General features: G+C 37.4%; 1 protein-coding gene across 1 annotated transcript in view; it reads left to right on the top strand.

The window, feature by feature from the left end:
* The window catches only part of SPATS2 (spermatogenesis associated serine rich 2), a 153,721-nt gene that overhangs the window by 108,720 nt on the left and 32,085 nt on the right, over positions 1 to 12,916 (top strand). Inside the window, exons 3-4 of the mRNA XM_018047837.1 lie at positions 3,513 to 3,592; positions 11,734 to 11,842. Coding sequence (XP_017903326.1) covers positions 3,513 to 3,592; positions 11,734 to 11,842 — 189 coding nt within the window. The remainder of the gene's footprint in view (positions 1 to 3,512; positions 3,593 to 11,733; positions 11,843 to 12,916) is intronic.

Raw genomic sequence — 12,916 nt, 5'->3', positions numbered from 1 at the left:
TTCCTCATATCCTTTATGAATCTTGCCTGAGTTTAACTTCAATTTTTTTCTTTAAAAATTTATGATCTTCTATCATAGGGTAGGTACAAAAGGATGAGATCTTACCTCATTTACTAACAGTGGAATTAAGTAAATCTTAGGCTTTCTTTGCATGAAAAAATAGGAGAACTGTTAAAGCACTAAATATTGTTGGTGGGAATTAAAATTTATTTTCCGTATAATGTTGAGAGGCACTTAAGCTCCAGTTCATTGAAGCAGGGTTTTTTTTAATCTACTTGAGTTTGTTTGTATAAGTAAAAAGACAATATTAGCCAGTGAATAGACAAGTTAAGATGTTAAATTATTGCTTTCCCATTTTGGCAAACTTATGATTTAGAATATAAATACAAAATGAGCATTTGTACCCCAGGAGGCTGACCTGTCCAGACTGCAAGTCAGACTACAGGTTTCCTGCCTTGGGCTTCTGGTTGAGTTTGGCTGTTGGGCAGCATAAAGCAGGAGACCAGAGGCAGGGAGGAGAGTAAGATAGGAGTATCTGTTCCCCTAGTCTTTCCCTGAAGGGTCACTGTGGGCTTACTGTGTCCTCTGATTAAACGACTGTTATCCTATGGCCATCTCCACACCAGATGAAACAAAGATGAAAGAGGCCTCTGTCTCCGGATTCCAGTGATTGCTCCCTCCTTACCGTCTTTAAAACCTCCAGTAGCAATATACATGGCTGTTCTTAGCCAAGGAGTACTGTGCTCTCTCTTGTGGTTTCCCTACTCCCTACCAGCACCTTCGAAAATAGTCCCTTCATTAAACTCTCAATGTGCTGTTTGTTTCCTGCTGAGATCCTGACTGAAATAGCTTCTGTATGTATTTTTAATCATTATCCCAACTGGTATGCCAGATAAACTCTAATAATACTTATGCTAATTTGGGGAGGCGATCACTGAAAGTGTTTGCAGAACTACCCTTTGTTTTCATTGTGCTTCATTTCATCTAGCGTGCTGTTTAACAGAAAAAAATAAAAGGTATTAGATGATGTATAAGAAGTTAGTGATACCAATAGCTTATTTAAATATAGGTCCCTAAATGCTGTTTTAAGTATCCCCTCTTGGGATGGAATGGGGAAGGAGGTGGGAGAGGGGTTCAGGATGGGGAACACATGTACACCCGTGGCTCATTCATGTCAATGTGTGGCAAAAACCACTACAATATTGTAATTAGCCTCCAATTAAAATAAAAAGAAAAAAAATAAAATTAAGTGTCCCCTCTTAAGAATCTGCTGCCAGTGCAGGAGATGTAAGAGATATGGGTTTGATCCCTGGGTCAGGAAGATCCCCTGGAGAAGGAAATGGCACCCGACTCCAGTATTCTTGCCTGGGAAATCCCCTGGACAGAGGATCCTGGTAGCCTACAGTCCATAGGGTCGCAAAGAATCAAACACAACTGAGCATTTAAGCACCTTTCCCTAAAAGAGGTTGGTGGTTGGATTCTTTGCTAAGATTACCGATGTTCTTTGTATCAGCTCAGTGCTCATTAATGTGTCTTTGAGAGAGAGTAGAGTTGACCCTTGGATAATATGGGGGTTAAAGGTGCTGACCCCTGAGTGCAGTGGAAAATCCTTCCAGCTGGGCCTCAGTGTCCACAGTTCTGCATCCGTGGATTCAACCAACTGCAGGTTGTGTATGCTGTAGTACTTACCATTGAAAACTATCTGTGTATAAGTAGACCTGGGCAGTGTTCAAAGGTCAGCTGTACTTAACAGGAGTCAAGTTATATCATCTGGATAACCTAAAGCAATTCTGAAAAGGTTGCTCAGTAGTATTTTGGCTGTGTAAAATTTTCATCTGTATATACTATGTTTCTTTGCGGTTAATAAAGATAATTCAGTGTTAACCATATTAGGTCATCATCTAGAAAATTCAGGCTTTAAGTATTGAGTTTGTGTAAATGTAACCTGATTTTTCCTTTGGGTAACAATGATGAAACTGCCAGTATTACAGAGGTTAAAAGTGGATTCGCAATTCAATGGTAATTGGCAAGTGTACTTTCTCTTGGAATGACACAGGATCTATTCATATCCTCTTTTCTACTTTTAGAAACAAAATACTATTATCATTCTAACGTATAAATTATCAGTCTTCTGCAGCAACTAGGAGGTATTATATAAAACACAGGATAAAGATTGAGCTATAAAAGAGGCTTTAATTAAAACACATCTGTAATAATACTGAAAGAATTTGGAAAGCGTACTAAAATATTACTGTATGTTTTATACTCCCATCTTATTCTGTTCAGACTGCTCTAACAAAATACCACAGACTGAGTAGCTTATAAACAATAGAAATTTACTTCTCACAGTTCTAGAGACTGGAAATCCGAGATCAGAGTGCCAACATGGTCTAGCGAGGGCCTTCTGGGTTGCAGACTTCTGTTTGTGTCCTCACATGGTGGCAGAGGTCTCTATGGAATCTTTTTAATAAGAGCACTGATCCCATTCATGAGAACTCTGCTCTTCAAAGGCCTCACCTACTAATACCATCACTTTAGGATTTCAGCGTATGAATTTGGAGGTGAAAATACAAACATTCAGACTATAGCAACCCCTCTTCTCAAATTTTCCCCTTTTTCTTGCTTTGTTGAAATTTGAACCCCCGAAGTATTCCCAAGTATGATAGCTTGGATCTGCAAAGTTGATACCACCTGAGAGTAAAAATCTCAGGCCACACATCAGACTCTTGAATCAGAACCTGCTATTTAACTTGAGATTCCCCCAATGATAAGTATGCACATCAGAATTTGAGAAGCACTCTAGCTGTTTCCTAGGATCACATCTCATTAGAGTAAAACAAAGTTATCAAGTGTAAAAGGTGAGGTAATTTGTTGATCACATAGTCATGGGTAAAGAAACTGATTAAATTCACAGATAGCCTTTTCTTTCTAAGTGCAAACTATTTTCTATAATTTCTTACGTTGAACTAAGTTTTCCCATTTATGCTATTAATATAAACACTGGTACATTGCTCTTTGTATATTATATTGGGAACACAAATATATGAAATTCATAGTCTTAAGAATGTGACATGTGTGTGTTGTAGTCTAAAAGATGGAAAGTACTTTTATGTGTTGTTGTTATTAATGTTATAGAAGCTTTCATTCTCACATATTCAGATTTTTTAGTGTTAAATTTTACCTTGAGGAGCTATTTACTTACAGTATTTTTAGAGGGCCTTTTATATTAAGATAGTTAAAGATATCAAGGATTACTGTATAGTCTAATATAATTGATTTCAATATTTTTCTCAAGCTGTGACAATTTCTACCAAAATCAAATTTAATTTCACAATTTGAATGCAAAGGTAGTTATCAGTTATATAATAGAATTTGCAAAATAACAATTAAGTTCTATTTAGTTATTAGCTGTTTATGGGAGAAAAGCAGCTAGTATTGGCCCTTACATTTTGCAGGCTGTTATGTTAGTTTTGGACCCTGTTGAATATATTTTTTTCTTCTCATTCTTTCAGATTCATCAGGATTCATTTTTGATTTGCAGTCCAATACTGTACTGGCCCAAGGAGGAGCTTTTGAAAACATGAAAGAAAAGGTATGTCTATTTACTGTGGATAGGAAACTTGAATGTCTTGTTAAAATTAAGGTACTAATAAAATCATTGGCTACAAACTCATTAAGAAAGTGAAAATTAAGAACAAAACTGTATGAATGCCGCTGTATATCAGAGAGTAACTGCCATGAAGGTTTTGAGGAATCGGAGCCTATAAGTATGAACAATTTTATTTACATGTATCCATATACATATATTTCTAAATTCTCTTGGACATCTTAATGTTAATTAATACAACAGTATGTGTATGGCTAAGTGTGTATCTAATTTGCTAACATTCTTTAAGGAATAGTCTTGAGTAGGATCGTCCCATTCACTTGAAGAGGATTTTTAAGACCAGGAGACTTTAGACCAAGAGGAGAAATTTTCTAAGTAACGTATCTTTGGAAGGGAACCAGGTTGTCTTTAATAAGATAACCCTTAATGAGCTATATTGAGAAAAAACATAAAAGCTTTACATGTGTTCTCCATCTCATTTAGAAAGTAAATCATTGATTCTGGAGTCATAGATACATATTGGTTCAATAATATAAACAGTGTTGCATTTTCAGTTATGAGAATTTTACCTTTATCATTGAATCTGTAAGTTTTGCCTGAAGCCCATTTTCTAGTGATCATGGTAATTTTTTGCTCATCTCAAAAGTATATATTATAAATTCACACTCTTTGAATTATAGATTATATACCATCCCGCTTGTATAGTTTTGTACTTCATCATTGTTCAATTAAGCCTGAAACAAAAAAAATTATAGAAAGACATGAAAGCAAGTTACAGATTCTGCTAATAACTTGAACAAGATACTTTACTTCTCTTCATCTGTAAAAATTTTTACATTATATTTCTAATGTAAAATGCTTACAAATACAGAATGAAAATGATATACATCATTTTAAATGCATAGCCAAGGAATTCCCTGGTGGTCCAGTGGTTAGGACTCCACTTTCATTGCCAAGGACCCAGGTTTAACCCCTGTTCTGGGAACTAAGAATCCTGCAGGCTACATGGCGTGGCCAAAAAAGAAAAAAAGCATAGCTGAACACAAGAAGAGAAATCCCTAGGGGCCAAAAATATAGAAGAAACTAAAACGCTGAGTGGTAAGCCTGAGCTAGGTAATGCTGGTATGTTTTGCCAGTCTCAGTAACAAATGGGTTTTTACCACACAGGCCCCAGATTTAGCACAAAGCTTGTCCTGGGTTAGAAATTGGAACTGAGATCTTATATAAGGTTGAGATCCTGAAAATGCTTCATCTTCAGGGAAAGGTAAACTAGAACAAATCTTCCCACAGACTTTGAACACCATATTAGTATTCTTACTGTAAATGTTGAGAGGAATGTAGTGAAAATGAATCCAACTTTTTTCATTAGTAGTAATATTATATTCTATAATCATTTTGTGAATATTATAGAATAAAGCAAATCAAGAAATATGTCTGTTTTTAAGAGCTAAAAAGCTTTCAGTTTAGAGAAGAGAAATACATGTTTAAAAACCATTTTATCAAAAGTCTTTTGGGAATTCTCTAGGTCCACTGGTTAGGACTCCGTGCTTCCACTACAGAAGGCATAGGTTCAGTCCTGCATGCTGCACGGTGTGGCAAAAAAAAAAAAAAAAAAAAGGCCTTTTAATATTATATTTAAACTGATGGTGTCAGTATAAACTTATGTTGTAAATACCAAAATTTCCTAGTTCTATCAACTGAAAGGACCTAGAAATAATCACATCCTAGTATTCAGTTCAGTTCAGTTCAGTGGCTCAGTTGTGTCTGACTCTCTGCGACCCCATGAATCGCAGCATGCCAGGCCTCCCTGTCCATCATCAACTCCCGGAGTTCACTCAGACTCACGTCCATCGAGTCAGTGATGCCATCCAGCCTCATCCCTGTCGTCCCCTTCTCCTCCTGCCCCTAATCCCTCCCAGCATCAGAGTCTTTTCCAATGAGTCAACTCTTTGCATGAGGTGGCCAAAGTACTGGAGTTTCAGCTTTAGCATCATTCCTTCCAAAGAAGTCCCGGGGTTGATCTCCTTCAGAATGGACTGGTTGGATCTCCTTGCAGTCCAAGGGACTCTCAAGAGTCTTCTCCAACACCACAGTTCAAAAGCATCCATTCTTCGGCTCTCAGCCTTCTTCACAGTCCAACTCTCACATCCATACATGACCACTGGAAAAACCATAGCCTTGACTAGACGGACCTTTGTTGGCAAAGTAATATCTCTGCTTTTCAATATGTTATCTAGGTTCATCATAATTTTTCTTCCAAAGAGTAAGCGTCTTTTAATTTCATGGCTGCAATCACCATCTGCAGTGATTTTGGAGCCCAAAAAAATAGTCTGACACTGTTTCCACTATTTCCCCATCTATTTCCCATGACGTGATGGGACCAGATGCCGTGATCTTCGTTTTCTGAATGTTGAACTTTAAGCCAACTTTTTCACTCTCCTCTTTCACTTTCATCAAGAGGCTTTTTAGTTTCTCTTCACTTTCTGCCATAAGAGTGGTGTCATCTGCATATATGAGGTCATTGATATTTCTCCCAGCAATCTTGATTCCACTTTGTGCTTCTTCCAGCCCAGCATTTCTCATGATGTACTCTGCATAGAAGTTAAATAAGCCGGGTGACAATATACAGCCTTGACATAGTCCTTTTCCTATTTGGAACCAGTCTGTGGTTCCATGTCCAGTTCTAACTGTTGCTTCCTGACCTGCATATAGGTTTCTCAAGAGGCAGGTCAGGTGGTCTGGTATTCCCATCTCTTTCAGAATTTTCCACAGTATTAGGAAATACTAGTATTTTCCTAGTATTAGATTGGTGCAAATGTAATTGTGGTTTCAGACCGTGAATTTTAAATCATTATAACTAGGCTCAAATGCATCTTTAGCCAAAATAGGAACCATTATAATCAACACATTTTTGCCAACAAGAAGTAAGCTCGTTTATTTTTATAATGTAAAAATCCATGATTCAGGAGTTGACAATCTATTGGAAAGCGTTTTCTGCCTCTTGCTGGTTATGGAAGCATTTTCCCTGTAAAAAGTTGTCAAGATGCTTGAAAAAGTGGTAGTTGTTTGGCAAGAGGTCAAGGGAATATGGCGGATGAGGCAAAACTTCATAGCCCAATTCATTTAACTTTTGAAGCAAGTGTTGGTTGTGCGAGGTGCATTTGGACATTGTCATGGAGAAGAATTGGGCCCTTTATGTTGACCAATGCAGGCTGCAGGCATTGCAGTTTTCAGCGCATCTCATCGATTTGCTGAGCATACTTCTGATATGTAATGATTTCGCCAGGATTCAGAAAGCTGTAGTGAATTAGATGAGCAGCAGATCACCAAACAGTGACCATGACCTTTTTTTGGTGCAAGTTTGGATTTGGGAAGTGCTTTGGACCTTCTTGGGGCTTCCTAGGTGACGCTAGTGATAAAGACCCTGCCTGCCAATACAAGAGAAAACGTAAGAGATGCAGGTTCGATCCTGGGTTTCAGAAGATCCCCTGGAGGAGGAAATGGCAACCCACTCCAATATTCTTGCCTGGAGAATCCCATGGACAGAGCAGCCTAGCAGTCTACAGTCCATGGGGTCACAAAGAGTTGGGCACAACTGAGCGACTAAGACTTCCACTTTCACTTTCTTTGGCTTTGAGAAGTGCTTTGGAGTTTCTTCTCTATCCAACCACTGAGCTGGTCATTGCCAGGAGTCGTATAAAATCCACTTTCTGTCGCACATCACAATCCATTTGAGAAATGGTTTGTTGTTACACAATAAAAGAGGATGACACTTCAGTGGTTTTTTTGATTTGCTATCAGTTCATGAGATACCCACTTACCAAGCTACTTCCCATTTCCAATTTGCTTCTAATGCAAAATGACAGTAGACTGGTTGGTATTGAGTTCTTCAGCAACTTCTCGTGTAGTTGAAAGAGAATCGGCTTTGACGATCCTCTCATTTGATCATTGTCAGTTTGCAATTGCCGGCCGCTGTGCTCCTCATCTTCAAGGCTCTCCTTTCCTTTACAAAACTTGTTGAAGCACCACTGCACTGTACATTCGTTAGCAGTTTCTGGGCTAATGCATTGATGATGTTCAAATTGTCTCCACTGCTTTATGACCCATTTTGAACTCAAATAAGAAAATTGCTTGAATTTGCTTTTTGTCTAATGTAATTTCCCTGGTCTAAAATAAATATAAACAGCAAGTAATGTCATTAGCAAAAAAAAAAAAAGGCGAGAAAAGTGCATTAAAATGATGTATAACATAACCACATTTATTTGAGAATGTAGTCCAATATCAAACGGCAAAGCTCAGCAATGCAAGACCACAATTACTTTTACGTCAACCTAATAGCAATAAACACACCTAGCTCTTAGATCTTGGTTTCTAACTACCACTCCCTACCAAAAAAAAATGGGTCGTCTTGAAGAAATAACCAATTTCACATTGTCCAGTAAGACAAGAAATGAAGATTATAAAGACTAAAAAGGAAGGGGAAAAAAAACTGCTGTTATTATAGATAATAGAATTGCCTACATAGAATAACCAAGAAAGCAACAAATTATTAGGAATAATGAAGTCATCAAAATAGCTGGATATAAAATTGACATACAAAAATGAAAAGAGAATATGCAGTTATTGTAAAGTATATATTTTTAACCTCAAAAGATACAAAATACCTTAGGAATAACTGACGAATTTGGCATGTTTGTTTTGAAGGGAAATTTGGCATTTCTAATGAGTTTTTAGATACACTACTGTTCAGAGTTTTGCCAAGAGAATGTACTGGTCATAGCAAACACCCTCTTCCAACAACACAAGAGAAGACTCTACACATGGACATCACCAGATGGTCAATACTGAAATCAGATTGATTATATTCTTTGCAGCGAAATATGGAGAAGCTCTATAAAGTCAGCAAAAACAAGACTGGGAGCTGACTGTGGCTCAGATCATGAACTCCTTATTGCCAAATTCAGACTTAAATTGAAGAAAGTAGGGAAAACCACTAGACCATTCAGGTATGACCTAAATCAAATCCCTTATGATTATACAGCAGAAGTGAGAAATAAATTCAAGGGATTAGATCTGATAGACAGAGTGCCTGAAGAATTATGGATAGAGGTTTGTGACATTGTACAGGAGGCAGTGATCAAGACCATCCCCAAGAAAAAGAAATGCAAAAAGGCAAGATGGTTGTCTGAGGAGGCCTTACAAATAGCTGTGAAAAGAAAAGCGAAAGGCAAAGGAGAAGAGGAAAGATATGTCCATTTGAATGCAGAGTTTTGCCAAAGAATAGCAAGGAGAGATAAGAAAGCCTTCCTCAGGGATCAGTGAAAAGAAATAGAGGAAAACCATGGAATGGGAAAGACTAGAGATCTCTTCAAGAAAATTAGAGATACCAAGGGAACATTTCTTGCAAAGATGGGCACAATAAAGGACAGAAATGGTATGGATCTAACAGAAGGAGAAAATGTTAAGAAGAGGTGGCAAGAATACGCTGAAGAACTATATGAAAAAGACTTCACGACCCAGGTAATCATGATGGTATGATCACTCATCTAGAGCCAGACATCCTGAAATGCAAACTCAAGTGATCCTTAGGAAGCATCACTATGAACAAAGCTAGTGGAGGTAATGAAATTCCAGTTGAGCTATTTCAAATCCTAAAAGATGATGCTGTGAAAGTGCTGCACTCAATATGCCAGCAACTTTAGAAAACTCAGCAGTGCAGTGGCCACAGGACTGGAAAAGGTCAGTTTTCATTCCAATCCCAGAGAAAGGCAATGCCAAAGAATGCTCAAACTACCACACAATTGCACTCATCTCACACACTAGCAAAGTAATGCTCAAAATTCTCCAAGCCAGGCTTCAACAGCACGTGAACCATGAACTTCCATATGTTCAAGGTGGATTTAGAAAAGGCAGAGGAACCAGAGGTCAAATTGCCAACATCCGTTGGATGATTGAAAAAGCAAGAGAATTCCAAAAAAACATCTACTTCTGTTTTATTGACTATGCCAAAGCCTTTGACTGTGTGGATCACAACAAACTCTGGAAAATTCTGAAAGAGATAGGAATACCAGACCACCTGACCTGCCTCTTGAGAAAGCTGTGTACAAGTCAGGAAGCAACAGTTAGAACTGGACATGGAACAACAGACTGGTTCCAAATTGGAAAAGAAGTGCGTCAAGACTATATATTGTCACCCTGCTTATTTAACTTATATGCAGAGTACATCATGAGGAACACTGGGCTAGAAGAAGCACAAGCTAAAATCAAGACTGCCGGGAGAAGTATCAATAACCTCAGATACGCAGATGACACCACCCTTATGGCAGAAAGCAAAGAAGAACTAAAGAGCCTCTTGATGAAAGTGAAAGAGGAGAGTGAAAAAGTTGGCTTTAAACTCCACATTCAGAAAACTAGGATCATGGCATCTGGTCCCATCACTTCATGGCAAATAGATGGGGAAATAATGGAAACAGCGAGAGACCTCATTTTGGAGGGCTCCAAAATCACTGCAGATGGTGACTGCATCCATGAAATTAAAAGACGGTTGCTCCTTGGAAGAAAAGCTATGACCAACCTAGATAGCATATTAAAAAGCAGAGACGTTACTTTGCCAGCAAAGGTCCATCTAGTCAAGGCTATGGTTTTTCCAGTATCATGTATGGATGTGAGAGTTGGACTGTTAGGAAAGCTGAGTGCCAAAGAATTGATGCTTTTGAACTGTGGTGTTGGAAAAAACTCTTGAGAGTCCCTTGCACTGCAAGGAGATCCAACCAGTCCGTCCTAAAGGAAATCAGTCCTGAGTATTCATTGGAAAGACTGATGCTGAAGCTGAAACTCTAATATTTGGCCACCTGATGCAAAGAACTGACTCATTTGAAAATACCCTGATGCTGGGAAAGATTGAAGACGGAAGGAGAAGGGGATGACAGAGAATGAGATGGTTGGATGGCATCACTGACTGAGTGGACTTAAGTTTGAGTAAACTCCCGGCGTTGGTGATGGACAGGGAGGCCTGGCATGCTGCAGTCCATTGGGTCGCAAAGAGTTGGGCATGACTAAGCATCTGAACTGAACTGAACTGTTCAGAAATTCTACTAGTGATTATATATACAATAGAGACATCCTCTCACTGTTCACTGAAGACTTGTTTTCTTTTTTTTACCAATTTGCTAAGCATTGTCATAAGCATTCAGTAAATAACCATAAGCGTAGGAATATTTACTGTGGCATTTTTCATAGTAGCCAAACACTGGAAAGAATATAAATGTCTATCAACAGAAAAATGATTAAATTGGCTATATTCACACAATGGAAATGCTATTTAGCAGTTAAAATAAATAGCTGATAAATAATAATGAGATATATTTATCAACATGAAAAATCTAAAAAACAATGTTACATGCAAAAGCAAATTAAAAATAGATATGTATGATATGACATGTAATACAAACATTAATATGTCTTACCCTTGGATATAGACATATATCATAAAAGTATAAAAACAAATATTGAAATAACACCAAATTCAAGGTAGAAATCTCTGTGGAGAGGAGGGAAAAAGGGTTTATGAAAAGCTTCATGGGCACTTCAACTGCATGTATTTTATTTTATTAAACTGGGTGTCATAGTGAGTGTTCATTATGTTTTATATACCTGAAATAATTTATAATAATGTAAATGATATTTATAGCATTATTATACAATTAAATGATATGAAATAAATGTTTAAAAAATGCTATACAAAAATCTAAGTTATTATTGGTGTTTTATTTTGGTGGTTTGTTGAACTTTGCTCCTTTCTGTATAATATGCTAAAAATGAGGAAATGTTGATGCTAAATTAATACCTGATTCCTGAATTAAACCACCCTGAAATAAGATCTGGCACAAATCCTCTGTTTCTGCAAATGTTCTGCTTTTTCTAAGTTTTAATTTTTTATCTGCTGGCATCATTCCCCTATTGTTCATCACAGTGAGATGGTTGTATGTACTCTCACTGATACTAAAGTAATGTGGTGCACCTTGTTAAAGATGAAGTGGTACCCTTATTGTTATTCTCTGTAATAGACCTCAGTTTCCAACTGATCTACTGATATTAGAATTAAATGACCTTATCTTCTTTTTCAGATAAATGCAGTGCGCGCAATAGTTCCCAATAAGAGTAACAATGAAATTATCCTGGTTTTGCAACACTTTGATAATTGTGTGGACAAAACAGTACAAGCATTCATGGAAGGTAACCCTAGCTCAGTATTTTTATAAGTTCATATTTGTTCAACTAGAAGTTGCTTCAAATTTCTCTAACATTTATTCTGCAGCCTGGTATTTTATAGATGATAGAGCAGGCCCTGTGCGATTTTTAAAGATATCTTTTAAAGCTCCTTATTTCAGCCCTAGAAGTAATTCATTCATAAGCTATATGATACCTAGAATAAGAGACAAGCAGAGAAGACTCCATCATTTTATTCATTACATTTTCTAATGACAGTTAAGAAGAAATTAGGTAGCCAGTGGTATAAGGGACTTGACTGGAGTTGGCTTGAATAAGAATTTGAGAAGCAATGACAGAGCAGTGGTCTAGTGGCTCGGCTACAGATGGCAGATTTAGGGACTCAATATTCTTTTTCAGGCTCTGACAAGGGATTTAAATATATGGGTTTGAGTTTCCTTATCTACCATACAAAAAATGGTATGCTTAGTCAAACCTTCTGATTTTATAGAGTTGAGGAGCATTTTACAAAATTCTTTCAACATAACTTGTTTGGGAAAAACTGTCTGAAGTCGTCTCTTTCACTGAACAGTGACAGTGATATCAAAATAGATCTCCCTCTTTCTACTTTTCTGAATTTGCCAGTATAGAATAAACAGGTTCAAATACTGTAAGGTTTTTCTTCATCATCATATTTTTTTTTATAATGTTAGTATTTGGGTTTAGGGTGGCAGACATTTCTCTCTGAAACAGTGTAACCAGGTGGTATGTAATCTGGAGGAAAGGGGACACCATACTTAGGCTGAAACCAGTCCTCTTTGTATTTGGTCAAAGCTACATAGATAAAAAGAAGCTTCAAAGTGGTCAGGCTACATTAGTCTCTTCCTGGAAGAACTTACTCAAGAAATTAAATGGAGAAGGGAGATCTAAATGGGCAGGTATTCTAAAAGGTAAGCATGATATGATTATCTCATTACATTAGCTTAGATACCTGAACCATCACTTTTCCTATTGGGAGAGGGAGACTTTCCAGCAGTTACAGGGACACAAATTTCCGCTTGAACATGCCAGTGCTGGGAGAAAAAAATCTGTGATTGGTTT

Source organism: Capra hircus, chromosome 5, assembly GCF_001704415.2.
Source record: "Capra hircus breed San Clemente chromosome 5, ASM170441v1, whole genome shotgun sequence".
NCBI lineage: Eukaryota > Metazoa > Chordata > Mammalia > Artiodactyla > Bovidae > Capra > Capra hircus.
Note: the sequence above shows the minus strand (reverse complement) of the source record. Positions and strands in the feature narration are given on the sequence as shown.